Genomic DNA, 20,227 nt, shown 5'->3' on the forward strand with positions numbered 1-20,227 from the left:
CCTGTATTTCTTTACTTTCCCTTTGTGAAATATAAATCTAGTTCAACTAAAATGCAGTAAAAAAAAATCAAAATATCTGAGCTCAAACATGATTGAAGAAAAAAAAAATGTCATTGGGGTCGCAGGAAATTTTTGATATCAAAATGGGGTCACAATCCAAAAAAGGTTGAGAACCACTACATTAAATAATGCTTCTTTCCACTTATTTACCAAATGAGATTCTTTAAAATGTGCATATCACTCGTTCATACCATCTTTATGCTTTATAGTTGTTTTTAAATAGTTTTCTAAGCAAAATGTTGTAGCTAGACAAAGGGGGTACTTGGATTCAGAAATAAGAAAAATGGGGTACTTGGGGGTACTTGAGCCAAAAAAGTATGAGAACCACTGCCCAGGGTGATCTCCAGCTGCCTGTATGATGTCCCAAAACATTATTTACAACCTGTTTCCTTTGTTCCATATCCATTACAAAGCCTAACGATTATTTCCCAGAAGCATTTACTGAGCAGAAAGCCTGAGAAATATTGAAACAAACACTAATAAAGATGATAAAGTGACTGAGAAACACTGCCACGGAAAAATAGACCACAGGCTTCCCATGTCTGACAGGAGGCCACACAGCTGGTTTTATTAATAACCAGTGTCCTCCGAGGGTTCCAAATGGAAGCGGACCATTGATGAGGAATGACAGAGAAAGAAGAGAAGAAAATGGAGGATGCAGGAGCATCTTCCCCCATGTGAGCAATATTATTCTCACAGCTCATACCGGTGTGACATTATTAAATTAAACTATTAACCATTCGTTGACAAACACAAACGTCCCACAAGGGCTGACGCGACAAGCGATGCCTTCAGGGAGGACGTCTGTTAAAAGGATGCAGCCAGGCATGAATTTATAAGACTCACGCAGGAACAAAAACACACACACACACACACACACACACATGCAGAAAAGAAACACAAAGATATTTTACAGTTTAGAAGTGCACTCAGGGTCACACTCGCCATAACAATCTTTACCCTTCATTGGAGTCTCACACAGTACGAGATCACGTTCTCGGCTGAAAATGGGATGCTGCGTTAACAAACGGGATTTAAATGAATTCAAGTGGTTGGATGCATGGGATATGTCATAGGGAGCATGAGAACAGAAATAATAATAATAAAAAAAAAAACAGTGAATGCAAGCTAAGTGTAAAAATAAAAATGCAGAGAGATAATATGCAATGAGATTACCAAAAATTACAATTGTCCCTTTGACTCTAACAGTAAACATGCTGATTGATATTGATACTGACCCCGTGCTTTGAGAGAAACAACAGAACACATAGTTGTGTATTGAAAGATGAAGGACATGATCAAGTGATAATTAATGAGTGTAACACAAAATATCTAAAGAAAAACCTAAAAAAAAAACTGAAATCTGTTGTTTAAACACAATTACACAGGCTGTAGTGATCTTTCCTGTGACCTGTACTCACCTTGCACCACCCCCCAAGGGTACTGTCGGGCTCTCACTGTTTTGTTTCCAACTTTGACCTCCTCCACACTCCCAACAACAGCAAAGGGCAGATGGGCCTGCATGAGGAACAAAGGTCAATTAAGAAGGTTCACAGGATTTTTTTTTCATGCACTTTTTCCTTCTCTGATAAAACTACACTTAAAGTATTGAATGCAAATATTTTTAGGAGCAGACTGAGGCATTGAAAATTAGACAAACAAGCTTCCTTTCAATAACTTGCAACTTTTGTCCTTTATGCTGTTGCTAGTTATTTTTATATTGATATTTTTACACTTATATATCCACAAAGTTGCTGCATTTTGACATTTTTGCTTTAGAAGGAAAAGCAAAAACCTTGTTCAAGGTTTAAGATGTTTTGTTGGTTTGTCCTATAGATTATTATTTTATCATCTGCCTCAAACCTTGTGATTATCTTTATTTGTAAAACCAAAATACTGCTGTGCACTTTATTTTTGGCAAAGAGCTCAAAACAGGTCTGCAGTGTAACCTTTTGCACAAGTTTTGTTTGTTTTTTGTATTTTGGACAGCAATGTTCTTAACTTTTCATTTATATTTGAGATAACTACCTCATGTGCAGTATAAAACAAAAGTTTGTATTGTTTCACAGGTATTGTTCAATGTTTTACAATAAAATAAGATTGGAACATCCAAGGTCTATGCTGTCAGTTGTAAAAAAAATAAATAAAAAAATCGGAATCAGCAGGTCAGGCTTTTTTAACTCATTGAGTGGGGGAGAGACTTGGAGAAAGGCCAAAATACAGTAAGCAAACCATACAACTGACACAGATAGCAAAATAATAATGATTTTGCCATCAAAAGCCTGGTTTCAGTGTTGTTTTTGTAGTTTTATACAAGGAAGCCAATGTCGAGGTGTCACAAAAGCAAAAAAAAATTAGCTTCAATGTCACTGACAGTTTTTTTCAGGAAAAGGCTTTTATCTCAGCTTTTTGCCACAAACTGGCAATTTGTGTGAAACTTGCCTCTATTCAACTGCTGATTACGGAAGAACGAAACAAGCTAGAAACAAAAAAAATCTAATGAAAGTAGAGAGTCTAATCTTTCAGAATCTGGTTTCAGATGTCAGATTGTCATAGTACAAAATATTCTGTGGGTCTTGAAAGATCAGTGAAAATTATCTAAACCGCCTGGCACTGAGGGGTTGGCTGCTCTGAAAATGGCTGGCAATGAATGAGCTAAAGATCGGTGATCGGCCAGTAAAGTGCAATCGGTGCACCCCTAATTTTAAGTCTGTTTGTTAGGTATGGCACCTAAAAATAAAAGGATCAAGCAGAGGCTTGGCAATGTCAGGCAAAAGGGTTGAGCAATAGTTTGAAGAGGAAAAAAAGAAAAGTTTAGGATATCTTGTTAATGTGTCTGATACACGGAGCCCTCACCTAATCTTGGTACCACAGCACAAACTAGTTGTCTAATGGACTCCATGGTTTAACTGGGCAGGGTGACTTGCAAAAAAAAAAAAAAAAAGTATAATATTTGGCCAGTGTCGTCACACTTCAACTGCTCTGTGTCCGCTCTATTCAAGGACAAGCTTAGTTTGGCCACCATCTGCAAATATTTGCACCAATTTTCTGTCTGAAGCCACATGAGGGTGTTACAAAGACAGGTTAGCTTCCAAAACGTGTTAAAAGCATATAAAACAGTGTCAACACATGCTGCTGTTACCAGATGTGCTACACATGTGATGCAAAAGGCAAGACTTACATTCATAGAGGCGTTGATCTCGCTGACGGTTTCATCATCTGTCGGAAACTGATAGATCTGCACGCCGTTGCTGACCAGCTCGCTCATTATCTTTATTTTGAATTTATGAAGTTCACTCTTGGAAATGGTGTCTGCTTTGGCGATGATGGGGATAATGTTGACCTGAGAAGAGGGTGAGGGGGAAAATGAGGAACGCAAGGTTATACATAATGTACTCAGATATTTATAAACTATTTATGAATTGAAAGGATTCAGCCACAGTCAAGCTAAAACAGGCAATGTCAGTGATTAATTACATACAACAAACTGAAGCCCATCTAAAAGCAGCAGTAGCAGTAGCAGATGTGCAAGAAAAAAACAAAAACAGACTGCAAACCACCAACAAGCAGGACAGGCTGGGCTCCAGCAGCTTCCATCATCATTTTTACATTAAATCTGAATCTTGTTAGGAGTCAAAGCGTAGCTTTACCATCATTATTCAATTACTACGTGTCAGCGGGGTGACTCAAATCCTCTTTTACTCCCTTTTATAAATGGTGAAGCAGATGGGAATTTTAGGAAAAGGGAGGTTGATTCCCACAGCTGCACAATCCCAGCTCTCACTTACTGTAGCTCTAGATATTTATTCTATACAACCAGGAGCACAAGCAACAGCTACACACTGACCTTTAATTCATAATGTAAATTATTTAGTGCAAGATAAGTAAGATTAACTAATGAATTTTTTGTTACAAGCATGATTGCAATCCTAAATGGAAAAGGGAGAAATGGACGTTATACAGGAATAAGAACAACAACACTGAACTGAGAGGAGACATGTTGAAACCCTTTTCCCCTTTTTTTTTATTGATCTCTTTTGTTTTTTTCTTCTAATGTAATAATTGTACAAAAACAAATAAAAGAAAGAAAGTTTCAAAAGAAAATAAACAAATGTGGTTCTTGGTGCGTCTCACTGCAGGTTTTCCGCCATTAATGCATTTTTTCATGTAGCAAGTTTGTCTGTGTGAATATTTGTGATGTGCACGTGTATAGGTGAGCAGGCAAGAAGGAAATCTCCTGTGAGCATCAAGGCCATAAATGCACATGAATCTTTGAATGGTAGTACTGGTATGTTACACAAGGGTGTGTAATAATATTTGATTGCTTAATTGTTTCAGACAGTGGAAAGTGTGAGCTTCCCTGCAACAAGGACTGAGACAAAGTTTGGGTTCTTCAAAGTGATTCCATTCTCTCTGCAATCTACAGTTAATATAGTACACACAAGTCTTTAAAGCACCACAAACTCAAGCAACATCATGTTTTGAATACATTTTCACTGCTCTGTCTTATACTCTGCTCTGTACTGAAATGCTGCCCATGATTTTTAGGGCACTGACCCAAAAAAAATGCACTTTTAAGTGTTTTTTGCAGCTCCTTTCAAACCAACTACAGGCAACTGATTACATGCCATTAAACAAACATTGCTTACATCTGAAGGAACTGATAAAAGGCTTATCTTTTCCTGCTTTCATCCACACAAATAAACAGCCGCTCTTTGACTCTCATCAGCCAAGAAAAACACCATTGTCTACCTCTGACAGTAAAACCTACAAACGGAGAGAAATGTTACTGATCTGCTTCCTGGTTTCTTTTCTTCAGTAATGACAAGACAGACTTGTTTCTGTCTAGTTTCCAGAGGAGACATGATTTTTACACAACCTCCTGATATGTCAGTGTCTATCAAAATCTGAAATGTCACAATGTGCTAACCATGTGGTTTCAGGAGGAAAACTAAATCCAAAGGCGTCATTTTGGCATCACTCACCTTATCAGGGCAGTTTGTTTAATCAGAACAAGTGAGATTTCAGAGGGAATATACAACATATTTCTCTGTAGGTAATTGTCAAATGAAGACTCAATCTCCGTCATTTGGTTGGACTTTTTTTTCTTAACCCAATTATGGAAAACGGAAGCTTCTTTAGTCCCCTTGCAGAGATCTAGAATTCCTAAAACTACAACTACCACCAATGCTAGAAGAGAAAAACTATAAAACCCAATTAGCCCTGAATAACAAGACCACATCACCTCCACTGACCTGATTTTAACTCTAACAGTCCTGTTGCACATTGTAAAATCATTGACCAAGTCACTAAACCCAGAAATGTCCTCACTCATGCTGTTGCAGATAACCAATAGTCTGCAAACACTGCTTTTACTACGCAAATAAAACACTTTCTGAACATTTCAGCCACAGAATGAACAGTCAGAATCAATCCATTACATTTAAACACATTGTGGCACAACAGCTTTAGATTACGTAATTGCTGTTGAATCTCTAAACTTATGAAGCGACTCATGTAATCCATGTTGGAATTTTTATTAATTTTCCATAATGCCTCATGCTTTTCATTGACCATAGCATTTTTATATTAGTTGCTGCCAACTATCACAGGACAAATTTAACAACCCAGATGGAAAAGCACTCTAAAATAACGCAGCTCATAATGTTATATGATGACCATTAAAATGGCTATATTTGCAGCCTATGGTGACAAAGCGTTGGTTGTGAATATAATGATTTTGATTAAAACAGGTGACAGCTGGCAAACGTCCATATTCTGTTCAAGGTTTGGCTTGTGTGGTAAAGAACGTGTAGAGGTATGATGGGTAAATAAAGCATTTCAAAGCAAGAACATTTGGCTCAGTTTATTCTCAAACCAAAGCTTCAAGATAAACGATTCAATAAATAATTTATGACTTTATAAAATATGTATTGACCATAATAAGGATGTGTGTTCAATTCTAAATATCAGATTGATAAACAGAAAGTCAATCATAGATAAGATAGATATTTAAATCCATGGGCTTTAATGCATGGTGATTGGCTGTTGTGTTGGGTCATTACTCTGAACAGTACCAGAAGACATTTGGCAGCCTGAGATAATAATTGGCAGTGATAACCCTGAAAGTGTCCATCACTAGCTGACCATCTGCTTTTTACTGGAGTCATTATCAATGCATCAATGGAGACAAACTGGGACAAAGCTGCTGCTTTATCTCCTATGCACGACTGAGATTTTAATACTATATATATATTGTTTTTTTTAAATAATAAACCATTTGTAAAATGGTGTTTCTGCCATTTATGTTTCACCTTTAATTAATTACTATCCAAGTCTTTTTGATCTTCAAGATGAAAACCAGCAATGCTTAAAAGTACAGCAGCTAACACGCAGCTACATGTTTAAACCTAAATGCTTCCCTGGATTAGATTAAAATAACATGATTCAACGCCACTCAACAGAAACATTTAGGTAAACCCAGTAACTGAGCTGCGATGACGAAACAACTGGTGTTGCCTCGCACTGTCTGAACTCACTGTACTGAGTAACGCCTCCCTTTTGTTCATGCTCCAGATGCTGTTGTGATGAGCGTGGTCTGAGTCAATGACAGCGATTGCAATAAGTTGCACCATGTGTTCAAAAGGCAAAACACAAACAAATAGCCCGCAGTCACCGCAATAGATATGGCACAGATCAATATTTATTTCTAATGGCTGCCTTACTACAGCTGTGCTGACCTACAACAACAGAACTGCAACTCTATTCAACTTAAAGGGGACATATCATGGTTTTAAATCCTTCCTTTTTACATATAAATCATACAGTTGTGGTCTATATAAAGCGGAACTGCAATGCTTGGGTCTGAATTCCTCATTATTATAGCTCCACAGACCCCTTTTCTACCCCTTTTCTGATGTGCTTCTGAGAGCAACTCGTTTTGGTGCGGTCTCTTTAAATGCAAATGAGACACTCCATACCCCGCCCCCTCTTCAGGTGACACTCGGTTCAACTCCACCCTGCTCGGCCATTTTTGGAGTTTGATAGAAGAGATACGGCTATGTAGCGGCGCATAAACTTTTTATTCAGAGGTTATTTACAAAATGTCAACAACGGAAGACTTGTCCATCCAGCCTTACATGTTTGAGCCAGAGTCTGACCCAGCGGAGCGAGATGAAAATGAAGATGATGAACCTGCAGAACCCTAACAAGTGAGCTAACACAAGCACCGAGCTAACGCTAGCGCCAAGCTAATGTCACGAAATGCATTTTAATACAGTCTTTTCAAAGACAAAAACGGCAAAATGAAATGACTAATGAAAACTTTAGACTTAAATTAAATCACGTAGGCCATATCATCAAGGATCTAAAACGAGCACACAGTGCTAACATATGAAGTCTGAAGACGGTGCAACTGCTAATGCTAACAAAACAATGACAGGGACGTCTTATCATCACACTTTTTAGCGTTATTTACAGCTTACCGAAGTGCTCTGTTTGTCGTCTCCAAAGATAGAAGGAATTGAACCCTCAATCAGACAAAGTCTTTCATCAAATCCTTCTTTATACTGGCAGAGGTTGCTGAAGCAGTCATCCTTGAAGTGCTTCGCGCACACAAAAATGACGTTACCCACAGATGTGGGTACATTTCTGTGAAAAATAAAACTCAACCAGGCACTTTGAAAAGGTTCTGATGCTGGGAGACGGTGTAATGAAGCGTGTGGGTTACTACATCCAACAACCGAACATTTTGATTTATCCTCTCGTAACTTCGGCATCCTTGAGCTTGGACTACAAAATAAAAGCGAGAAATAAAAATGGCGGATTGCTTGAAGTGTTGGACCTGGAGTTGATGTACTAATTTGGCAGTTCCACTGCAAATACTGTGATGTAATAGTTCAAAAAACGTAATAGAGAATAGAAAAATCGAAACAGATTGAAAAATATGAGCAAAACAGAATATAAAGATATCTACGGAGCACCTGAAGAGACTAATTTGATTTTTTCTGTACTTCTAAGCACTCTAAATATACAACAAAATGCATTTAAAGGCTAAAAAAGTGGATTTAGCATGATATGTCCCCTTTAAAACAATAGCAATATTAAATATGGGCTTTCAGGTTAAAACATTTAAACACCTTTTATTAGAATGAACAAAAGTCTATTTTTTTCTTAAAACTTATTACATTCTTAAAACTCATACATTAATGTTTAAGCTTCAAACTGCTCATAAACAGCCTGCTTCTTAAGAGACATAATTTGTCTAGAATCCCCTTTAAACTCTCTCACTAAATGGAGATTTGCTAAAAAAAAACTGTTCCCGTCACTAACCAAAGGATCTAAACCCCAAAACAAAGATCAGAGATCCCCACCCCAGTGAAAAGGAGTTCAGATTGCAGCAAACAGATAGCCCTGTAACCAAAGTAGTAACCTGGAGTAACATGGGTGTGGGCCTTTTACAAAAGGGGGGAAATCCCAGCATTTGTATGAAGGAATAAATGTATGAATGAATGAATGCATGTGTGTTACTGTGGTCTACCTTGCTGTCCAGTTTTTTCATGGTGACCAGGTCCAAGGACTTGAGGGAGTGTCCTGTCGGCGCGATGAAATAAAGGCAGATGTGGATCCTGGTGTCATGGTAGTTGAAGAGCGAGCGCTTGATCTTCAGCTCTTCCTGGAGATAATTTTCAAACTGGGTGTCGATGTAGTCAACGATGGGCCTGTAACTGTTGAGAAAACCAAAGCAGGGGAAAAAAGAAGAGATTAATATCCATGGATGAAACAAGGACAGGATTTCCTCATGTTTAAATTATAAATCAAGAAGAAAATACAGCCAAATCTATTGGGAAAATAAAGCAAAACAGTTCAGTTTCTGCGCTCAGTTGTAAAGTTTAGCAAATCTGGTTGACAGAAATTACAGCAGTGGTTCTTTTACAGCATCATGGCTGCCTTGAGAAATAACTGCAGCAAACCAAATTTAAAATAAATAAATAAAAAGAAACATTTGTTATGAAACTTAATTTCCATTAGAATAAGATAAAATTAAGTATTTTCCATGTGTCGTCAAATTCAATGTATAGATATACAATTTAAACCTTTGAAAAAATTAAACGTCGCTTCATTTTAATTTTTTTAATCAATTTATTAAATTGAAATATTAAACAGGGATATTGATTTTAGTGTAATTTAGCAAATCTGGTTGACAGAAATTATGAAACATAAGGTATAAAACTATTTTATTGGAAATTAAGTTTTTTGCATGAGTAGGCAAATTAACGCCTTTGAAAAAAATGTACGTCACTTCCGTTTTTTTAATTAATTTATAAAATAGTTATTAAATAGGGATATTGATTTTGGTGTAATTCATAGTAAACTTTTACTCCAAAATTTGTAATATAAGATTACCACACACATTATACAGCTTGAAATGTTTTAAATACGTTAAATTTAAAAAAATACAAATGTTATCCAACAGTAAATATCCGACAGTGATTAAATAAATCCCACAAATAACTGTCTATCCATAAGCTGCCAGGTGTAGCTTTGTCTTCTACATTGACTATGTTAGATTCATTTGTAAAATTACAACCAAACTAAGACACCCATATATTTGAAAAAAGCAGAATGAAATTGAAGTTTCTTTCATGTTCCTGCCCTGTGGGCTGTGCATCATGCACAGAAAGTAGGACCACCATCATAATTTAGATCTCACTACACCACCACATGCATTAGCTGATTACACGTGTACATATGGCACTAGTGTCAGATTTCAATCACGTTTTCTTGCTGGATGGATTGTTTGCTTTGTTGCTGTATTTGGGCATGGCAGGACCACCTCAGCCTTATTTGGTCCGAGTTGATGTCATCTCTGTCTTTGTGTTTCCTTCAGCTTTTACTGGTGAGTCAATGACCTGGACTTTATATTAACCATTTAAGGTGCATTTTTCCTCAACTGTAACAACAGACAACGTATTATATTTGTCATTTATGTCGTTTTTATCCATCTCTCTGCACGTACAGTATACAGAAGGCTCACTGATAATGTACGTGAAACTTTTAAAGTTGTATTTAATAAACTTAAAGCTCATTTTTCTTACTGATTAGGCATCCCTTGGGCAAATATCACACACTAATTTCTATTTTTCTACTCCTTGGTGGCCCTCATTGCTGACAATGTGCAGCTCAGTGAGCCATAAGTCAGAAATTCCCCTTCGTCCCTTGGGCCAGCATCGTGTTTACAGTTGCCTGTCCTCTCTTTTCACATCTACCCTCGACTTTCTTTGAGGAATGCGCCAACTTTGACCTTTGAAGGCTCCTTCTCAGCTCACATTTACAGTCCACAACAGGCCCCGGCCTTTAGGATGTTGTTTATAGGGCCGATGGAGAAAGCTGCTATCAAAGGGCGTGAGAGTGCTGCTCAGCTAGCCCAATGAACCAACACTTCTTTTCTCAGAGGGATGTGCAAAAAGAAAAGAAAAATAAAGCCAGTTATTTCTCCCTCTACAATGTCCAACTTTGATTCAACAGAGCAAAGAAGAATGTGAAAGAGTCTGGGCAAACACTTACTGTAAGTCTCTATTCTTAATGGTTGGCCAAAAGCAACCTCAGGGTAAAACTTTAGAGCTGCCATTGGAAAAATTAGTATATTTATTATTCACTAATGCCCAGGGGAGCCTTTGGAATCTAGATTGAGCTTTGGAAAATACCATACAAATGAAAAAAATACAATAATTATACTCTCCTTACATCAGTGGTTCTCAAGCTTTTTTGGTTATTTCACACTTTGATTGAAGGTGAACTTCCAAGCCCCACCTGCAGCCCGTGCTCCCCAAATAAATAGGCTTCATACCAATCTGATCAACTGTATCGGATCAGCCGATATTGTGATTGGCTGTAATGTCTTAGTTTACCGATCCGATCAATGACATCATTGTTGTGAGGAAACTTTCTATAGATACTCCCATTGCATTTGTCTCATTTACACCGAAGAGTTGTTTGCTTTAAGTGACATGGCTTTATTTCACTCGAATTTGTGCACAAAGGTGAAAACCCACTGTATGCACCAATGGTAAAAATGTCTCTCGGTTGGAGCTAAGTGGCTGAGCGCCGGACTTCTTCCCCAGCCTACCGGCTCTGAAAGCAGGGGCAGCATCTGCTGTCAATGTCTGCGTGTGTGGTTGTATATGTGTGCAAGCTTGTTTTGGTCATTCAGCATGTTAAAAGGGAGAGTCCTCTAGTGGAGCGATGCAGGACCTTTTTTTTTTGCTCTCATACCGGACCCTTCTGCCCATTTTAGGGCGGTGGTTGACACAGAAGCGCACGTTTGTGTGTGAGAGTGTGAGTTTGAGTGTGTGTGAATATAGACTATAAGAAACAGTAGGTTTTGCGATGCCACAGTCAGGAAATATGTCTTTGCTCCACTAATGCGGATTAAGGCTTCATGTAGTTCCAGTGTGGTCTGCTTCCACAACTTAATCGCCAACTCTCGTGTAGTCAACACAGCTGCTGTTCAGGGCACTAAATTAAATGGTTTAGCCCACATTTACACCTGCAAGTGCTCGGTTTGCATCACATTTTTAAATTTAAATCCCGAAACATGGTACCGTTTGATTTTCCGTGAAACTGTATCAGGTAGTATCAAAGGAATTTGGTTGTTACCTAAAAACAAAAAAAAATAAAAATAAATAAAAAACCCAACTTCATATGATCAGATCCCGATTGTGTAAAGCCTACAAATAATCTTGACAAATAACACGTTTTCACGTTATATATATATATATATATATATATATATATATATATATATATATATGTGCTGAAAAGCTTAAGTAAAAAGGAAATTCATTATTTAAGTCAGCTATTGACAGTTTGTTTATTGTTTCAATCAACATAAAGTACCGTACATGCCGACGTAAATCATTATTTTTGCACTTTAGTTCCACGTTACATTTTGTTCCCGGTTCATATCTAATGCAGTCTAATAATGCTAATGATCTTTATTGTCAATGAAGAAAAGTTTTTAAGAAGATTGGCATGAAATTGAAAATGTATTCCCGTTTATTGTTCGGTCCCCACCTGTCATATCTCCATTCTCCACTAGGGGAGCGGGCCACACTGCCTTACACTCACCTTTCGTCCTTGTTGATTTGATCTCCGAAACCGACGGTGTCGACGATGGTGAGCTTTAGATGGACGTTGCTTTCTAGCAGGTCGTACGTTCGTGGTCTCAGGTAAACACCGTTCTGGTAATGGCTCGCCTCTTCATTTTCAAACATAGTGTTAAAGAGCGTGTTCATTAAGGTGGACTTTCCAATGCCGGTTTCACCTGTGATAGGACAGTTACATTAGTTAACATTGTGAAATCCTTATTACACAACATGAGGATGATTTTTTTGGGGTTTTTTTTATTTGCACTCACCTACACAAAGAATGTTAAAACAAAAGCCCTGTGTGACTGATTTGCTGACCAGTTGGTCTGGAAGGCTGTCAAATCCAACATGGCCGCCCAAACTGAGGTTACGCTTCTCTTCATTCTGAAAGATGGCAAAACAAACACGTTTGATTTTACTTCTGATGTAAAGGAAAACACATGGTTAAGACATTATTCAGAGGTAGGATGACCTGAATGGCACAGATACTGGAAAATATCACATTCCTTTGCGAGGTGAACATCAAATAACTTCATAGTCATTGAGCAGATGAAAAAACCATCAACTAGTCCGTGAGGATGTTAATCAGGACATGCAGAGAGGAGAAGCTTCAAGAATAATCCTCCAGAGGCATAAGGAACTTAAGATATTTCCTCCCAGTGAGAAAGTTCTTGAATTGAGACTTCCAAGGAAACGCTGCCATTTACTGAATTTACCAAAAACTAAAATATGACCATGAATACAAATTCTGAAAAAGTCAGCACTTTATTATATATTAATATATTAATAGTGTTTATATAGATGAATTAAAACTATGTACCAGTATACTCCCAAATGAGGCTATTGCTTCCGTGTACTTTTACTGCAAAACCTATAAGATAAAGCACCCTAAAGCTAAAAGCACAAAGACATAGACAATGTGTCCAGATTAAAGCCCCTCAGAATATATTATTGGGTTTTTTTGGCTTCTACACTGATGGTTTTCCTTGATTCAACCCATCTGAGCAACAGCAAAGGACAGGAATAGACAGATGAATGAGCCACTTGATCTCCTTTGGCTATGAAGGGCTGCATACTTGGAGGCTGATGTCACCGTGCATAGACAGTCTGGGAGCGAGCCCGAGCTCAGCACAACCTGGTCAGACTGTAGTGAACTCAGAGGATGTGGGCGGGAGCCACAGAGCTGAATGCAAAGTCAAGTTGACAGGACTGCACAATAAAGGATGAGCAGCAGTGTGGGATATTAGTGCCTGTGTGTGTTTGTGTGTGTATGTGAGTGTGTGTGTGTGTGTGTGTGTGTAAAGAAGACATAGGGCTTAATGTGTCAAGCAGCACAGCTGGAGTAATCCGACTTTAGCGCTGAGCTAAGCAACACAGAGCTGGAACAAATACAACTGTGCAATAATCATTATAGTATTAAAGCACACATTAACTCAAAAAACAGCAAATTATCTTACAAATAATGACAACAGCAGCAATTAAATGCATTATAATTAATTGGCTAAAACCAAACCCCCCAATATGTGGACTGAGAAACAGAGAAATACACCACAAGGAAAAAAAAAAAATCACATATGCTTTAAAGGGGCGGTATTCTGAAAAAAAATAAATAAATAATCACTTTATATTGGTGTTGCTACAGTAATATACATGCCTTTAGCCTCATTCAGAGGGCCAAAGTTGAAAAAGTTCAGTTTCCTCCATCCCTTGCTATTCCACATTTTGTAAAAAGTCAGCTCCAAACAGGCGAGTTGGATTTTCCCCGCTACTTGACGTCACCTAGCGGAAACTCCTCCTGACAATCCTGGCTCCTCCTACCCTATAAAACTACCTCACAGCTAAAACAAAAACTGCGGTTTAATATAGAATATACCTTTTATTGTCATATATGTAAAACTACATACACGCATTTAACCCCTCCCCGAGGAGCAGTGGGCAGCAACAGTATAGAACCCAGGGAGCAGTTCCATTTTTAGTATCCATTTCATCGCCTTGTATCACCTTTGACTTGATCCGACATGTTTGTGACACAATGGCCACGTTTACATGGGAGCTTTGATTCCTCTTTAACCTGACCTTGTAAACACTTAATTCCTAATGCTAATTAAACCAGCCACCTAATTCGGAATTAAGTTTAATTCCGAATTAGGTGGCTGGTTTATTCCGTTTTGAATTCCGAATTAAATAATTCCTCTTTCTTGTAAACAGTTAACACTTAATTCCGCTTTAAGGCAATTCCGGTTGTTTTGCGCATGCGCAACTTGCGGCAATGACATGCTGGGTGATGACATAATCCAACATGGCGGCCCGGAATAGAGCCGACACTATTTAATAAGAGCCTTAAAAGACATGGATATAATGAAAAAAGGGGATGACAGAGGCATAAACATGCAGACATTAACACGGACACTGACTCATCGCACACATGGAGGTCAGCAAACTGAATAGACTTCATCGGACGGGTGATACTAAGAACCAGAGTAAATGCGTCCCCGTACTGCTGCACAGACTGTAATATCACCAAGTTTATCATTGTAACAGCTGTTAGAGCTACGATCTTTACCAGGGAGGAACTATTTATTCCTGGTTATTGTTTTCTGGAGTTTTACTGGACTTTATTTATTGGTGATTAGTTCCTATCTCCTTTTCGCTCCGTGGACCAAAGTGTGTTATTGTCGAGCTTTTGCTTCAAAACTACAATCAAAATAAAAGTGAAAACAGTTCTCATGTGTGGTCTTCTGTGTTACAGTCAACAATAAGATGTTTGTTGTGTGTTTTTCCCAATAGATGTGATACGTCATGTTTGCCCCCTGTCTAATCAGAGCCTTCCCAAGCCCCAGAACTAAAGCAGAATTAACTAAAGCCAAATAACCCAATTTTCCATGTAAACCTCAATTTGGGAATTACTATTTCCATGTAAACAAGAAGCAGAACACTTTAATTCCGAATGATTTAATTCGGAATAACTAATTCAGAATTAAAAAACATGCAACTGTGGCCATTGCTTCGGTGATAACTGATCTCGAGGCATGAAGTCTTACTTTTTTCTATGATTCATCTTCACCTGGTTGCCTTTATGAATAACAGCACTTTACTAATGTAATGTATTTGTGTCTGAAATACATTTAGATCTGCTATTATTAAAATATGATCGTTGCTATCTGTCAATCACAACACAATGTGGATACAGCTGTAAGAATTTTGTAAAATGTAATAAGTTAGAAAAATGTACCAGTTGTCTACTTTGAAAATAAAAAAAAGAGTTCTAAAAAATAGAAAACAGCAAATTGGACATGAAGAATATGTATCAAACCAATCCAAATATGGCAGCAGCAGTTTCTAAATGTTCCACTGCTTAAGGAATTTGGTTCCACCTCCAATCTGTGTTCAGTGGTTTGATCACTTGCAGTAGGAGGCAAAATCTACTTACCTTAAATCATTTTGAATAAAAGGCATTGTAGTTTTAACTTAATGTTTGTGACATGCAGTAGTAAGTCTACTGGGGCGAGGACTAAAGGAGGTGGGAGGCTTCACTGCTTGTTGCATGCTGTGAAGTCAGAGCTTGTTAAACAACAATTCCTTCCAGTCTGTGGTATATAGCTAGCTGAATGATGCTCATTGACATTCATGTGTATGAGTCGGTGTGCGCTTAAAGAAAAAAAAAAAGAGTAACTATCGTACATTCTTTAGCTGCATTATCAAGCACTCATATCCTGTTTGATTTTACATTTGGAAGATTTGGGTGTCCTTGAAAGAGTTCATTTGAGCTGATTTGATGCAAACAAGTTAACAAAAAAGTACAGAACAAATAGGAAGAAACCCAGTTGTTAAAGTCTAGATGACTGGGAAACAAGATGGCTGACACTGATTTCCATTTTCACTCACATTCTCCTTTTTACTTCCAGTGAAGGCTCTCACTTTCTCTACATCATTTTCCATTTTATGAAACTCTGCTCAGCCCCCAACTGCATGCCATTGACAAAGCTTAAAACAATTCTGCTCTTATCACTTCCTGATACATTTAATGCATTGCTTGCTGCTTGCTACGCCCATCAGCCCATGCAGGTTGTATACACTGACGAGGACAACTATGAAGCACCAGTTTGTCCGCTAACCAGAGCCAGTTTGGAGAGTCACAAAAGCAGCAGCGCAAACTATGACAGGAATGAGAAGCTTCTGTTAACTGTCCTGGAGTGACGAGGTTCCCAGGCCACCGTATCACCAGGCCGACAGGAAATGGCCGTGCAGAGGGGCCCCAGGTGGCCTCAAATGAAATGAGGCACTAACAATGCAGGCTAGCAACAACGCTCACAGCTCGCTGAACTGCAAAGAGCTTTTCCTACTGAGTGTCAGCAGTAACACAACTGTACACATACTACACACAACACTAGAATATTAATAGCAAAAGCAACAACTTTATTTAGGCTTTTTTTTTAATAGAATTGTAGATTTCTAGATTGATTGAATTTTTTTAAACTTTACATGGTGCCTTTTATTTAATAGAGGCTGACACTTATAACATTTTCACAAAGAAAACCAAGAAATTCAGCACCAAAAAAGTTGTTTACAGCAAAACATGTACAGTATAAATGCTTTATTGATACCATGTGTATCAATAATGTATCTTTAGCGTTTAAAAGTCAATTAACGCAAGACTTAGTTTTAAGATACTGCATCTAATTTAATAGTTTTTATTAGAGGTGCCCCGATCCGATATTGATATCGGTCCGATATCAGCCAGAAAACAAATATCGGATTTTATCGGACTGCATCTAAAATCACCGATATAAGCTCTCCGATAAAATTTGAAAAAGTGAAAAAGTTGTATCGGGACATCGCTAATTTTTATTTTACTATCTATGATAAGTCTGGCTCAAAATGTTCAGCTTATAATAATATAAATAAATAAATAAAAAGCATGCAAAGAGTTGAATAATGAATAATAATAATAATAATAACTTGGTCATGAACTATCTAGTCAACAACAATCTGAGAAATTGGACTGTAAATGACAATTTTAAGTTTTGTTTCAAGTGCCGTGCATCTAAATTGCACTAGCTAGCATTCATGCAATTTACTCTGCGCTTTTAATCGTAAATCTAAAAAAATATTGTGAAATGGTTTTCTGTGAATGAATTATCAAAATGCTTTAAATGTTAATGTCCCTTTCAGAGACTTTATTGAAAGTGAAACTGACTAAATGTAGATGACGCACTTGGGCAAAAATGACCAAATGAAAACAAAAAATTGAAAAGCAGTCAACTTTTAAATAATTTACAAATATTTTGTGACATAGTTTATGTCACAGTAAACCCCCAAACTATAAATCAAGAACGTCAAACATCACAACTATGAATTGCAGCAGCAAAGGAGGCTTTGGCACAAGCTGTGACGTTAATAAATCAGTGACGATGATCCAACCCGACACAAAGTGAAACCAACCCTGAGGTTTGTTACACAGAGGCACATCTATAATCAGCGCAGCCCCAAGACATCACGTCAGTCATTTTATTTTTCCCCACATCATCTTTTTGTCTGTCCTTTGAATGACTTCTCACGTCCGAGGCTACATCTCTACCTGACCTGCACATCACTTGTTTTTTCAGCCTGTGTCTGCTTCACTGAGCCCAAACCTGACAGACAGACACCACACTGACAGTCCAGCAGGAAATAAGGCTTCAAATATTAATATATATCTTGCACGGCACTTTGTGTATTACTTCCCTTATACAACTTCCCTTTCCATTAAGGAAAAAAAGAAAAGTATTTCACCATCAAGTTGTGGGATATTCTTTACTCTTCTGGTGTACGTACGTCTCTTTATAAAATGTAACATAACCGGTTACATGCTTATAGAATAAATTTCCAAATAACAAAGCATGTAATTGTGTCGTTAGTAGGGGTGTGAAAATATATATATATATATATAAAAAACAATTAAAAAAATAAATAAAAAAATCGATTTAAAATTGGCACCCAAAAAATCGGTGCCAATTTTAAATCGATTTTTTATTTATTTTTTTAATTGTTTTTTATATATATATATATATATATATATATATATCATAAAATTAAGTGCATCAAATAACCATTGCAACACATTGAAAGCATTGTAACCACCACTGAAATATTGCACAAAAATATTGATTAAATATATATATATATATATATATTTAATCAATATTTTTGTATATATATATATATATATATATATTTAATCAATATTTTTGTGCAATATTTCAGTGGTGGTTACAATGCTTTCAATGTGTTGCAATGGTTATTTGATGCACTTAATTTTATGATGGCAGTGTGTAATGCCAGCATTGTCAGTAACTCAGGATGATTAATCCTTAATGTCTCACTTACAGTCGTTACAATGCCGTCAGTATGTTGTAATGGTTACTTTGAGACTTCTACACAGTAGTTTCAGTGAAAAGAAACTTGTTGCACTTCATTTTATGATGACAGTGTGTAACACTGCATTATCTTTTTTCAATAAAAATGTGCAAAAACACTAATAATAAATAATACACAGGATGTTTTGAAGTAAATAGTTTTGACTCAATTTGTCCTCTGAATTAGGGCTGGGCGATATGGCCTTTTATAAATACCGCGATATTTTTAGGCCATGTCACGATACACGATATATATCTCGATATTTTGCATTACCCTTGAATTAACACTTTGATGCACAAAATCACACCAGTATGATGATTCTATATGTCTACATTAAAACATTCTTGATCATACTGCATTAATATATGCCAATTTTAAACTTTCATGCAAAAAAGGGGATATCACAACTAAGTCAAAGTTGACATAACTGTATTTATTAAACAGTGAGTGGCTCAAACATAAAATTGTCAACAGAAAGTGCACGTTCTGTGCAAAATTGTCACAGAGACATTTCAAAACAAGACATTAGTGCAGGATGCAACTCACATGGCATTTCAAAACAAAAAAATTAAAGTGCACTTTTTGTACATAATGCCACTACAATATTTTTAAAAAAAAAAAAAAAAAAAAAAAAAAAAAGTCCGCGAGTTTAACGGTATGGTCATTTTCAACACCGCACAGACTACAAGCTGCGATATATCGAGTATATTCGATATATCGCCCAGCCCTACGCTGAATGATCAATATCTTCTGATGAACATATACAGCAACTTAATTTTTCATCACTACATTTAATTTTGATATTAACTGGGTAGAATATTGCGATAAATCGCAAAAATATCGTATCGTAACTTTTCACTACATGATAAACTCGTCATGCCATTATCTAGTATGGAGCCACTTAGTGTGAAGTTTACAGTGTGTAAAATGAGCTAAAATGAAAGTAAAACTGTTCATTTTTGGTTTGGTCTAATGTCCAATAAGTATTTAGCAGTATCTGAATCAAATGTTTCCCCAAACAGTTTGTTGTAACAGTGGAAATGCAGATGTTATTTGCATCACATGCAACATGGAGGCTGCTAAGGCCGTAATTACCGGTACACAGTGTTTCCTTTACAAAGCCTTTATAAAAACAGTGAATGAGAATTAAATATGATCATGTCTTTGCAACACAGTTCACTTCAACCTCATTTGCACACGTTGCCTAAACAAGCACTTTTGTAACCATCTTTTCATTAACTAAAGTAACAATGCAATTTAGTGACTCAAAACTATTGCATCTTCCTTTACTATCTCACTTATTTGCTTTGGTTGACACACACAAACTTTGTTATTAGCCTTGTAACTGCCAGAGAAAAAAAGTAACAACTATATTATGAGACAGTGATGACACACTCATCTATACATAGAACAAACAAAGCTTTCAAACATTTACTGAACTCAAAGAAAGGAGGAAAGATATTTGGATGCTTTCATATACAATATATTATTTGGAAGAGGTCAGACTTGCCTCAATCACGGTACACAAGTCAGTGGTTATACTTATAAAGAAGGGTTGGACTTATTGTTGTTAAAAAAGTCAGCTACACGTGTATGCTACTGAAAGTTGAGGTCTAAGAAAA

General features: G+C 37.0%; 1 protein-coding gene across 2 annotated transcripts in view; it reads right to left on the minus strand.

The window, feature by feature from the left end:
- The window catches only part of septin8a (septin 8a), a 41,494-nt gene that overhangs the window by 15,091 nt on the left and 6,176 nt on the right, over window positions 1–20,227 (minus strand). For both annotated transcript variants that reach the window (XM_028466032.1, XM_028466033.1), the window contains exons 2-6: window positions 12,479–12,593; window positions 12,190–12,385; window positions 8,600–8,786; window positions 3,242–3,403; window positions 1,482–1,578 (exon numbers count right to left, since the gene is read on the minus strand). In XM_028466032.1, coding sequence (XP_028321833.1) covers window positions 1,482–1,578; window positions 3,242–3,403; window positions 8,600–8,786; window positions 12,190–12,385; window positions 12,479–12,593 — 757 coding nt within the window. The remainder of the gene's footprint in view (window positions 1–1,481; window positions 1,579–3,241; window positions 3,404–8,599; window positions 8,787–12,189; window positions 12,386–12,478; window positions 12,594–20,227) is intronic.

Source organism: Gouania willdenowi, chromosome 14 (assembly GCF_900634775.1).
Source record: "Gouania willdenowi chromosome 14, fGouWil2.1, whole genome shotgun sequence".
Lineage (NCBI taxonomy): Eukaryota > Metazoa > Chordata > Actinopteri > Blenniiformes > Gobiesocidae > Gouania > Gouania willdenowi.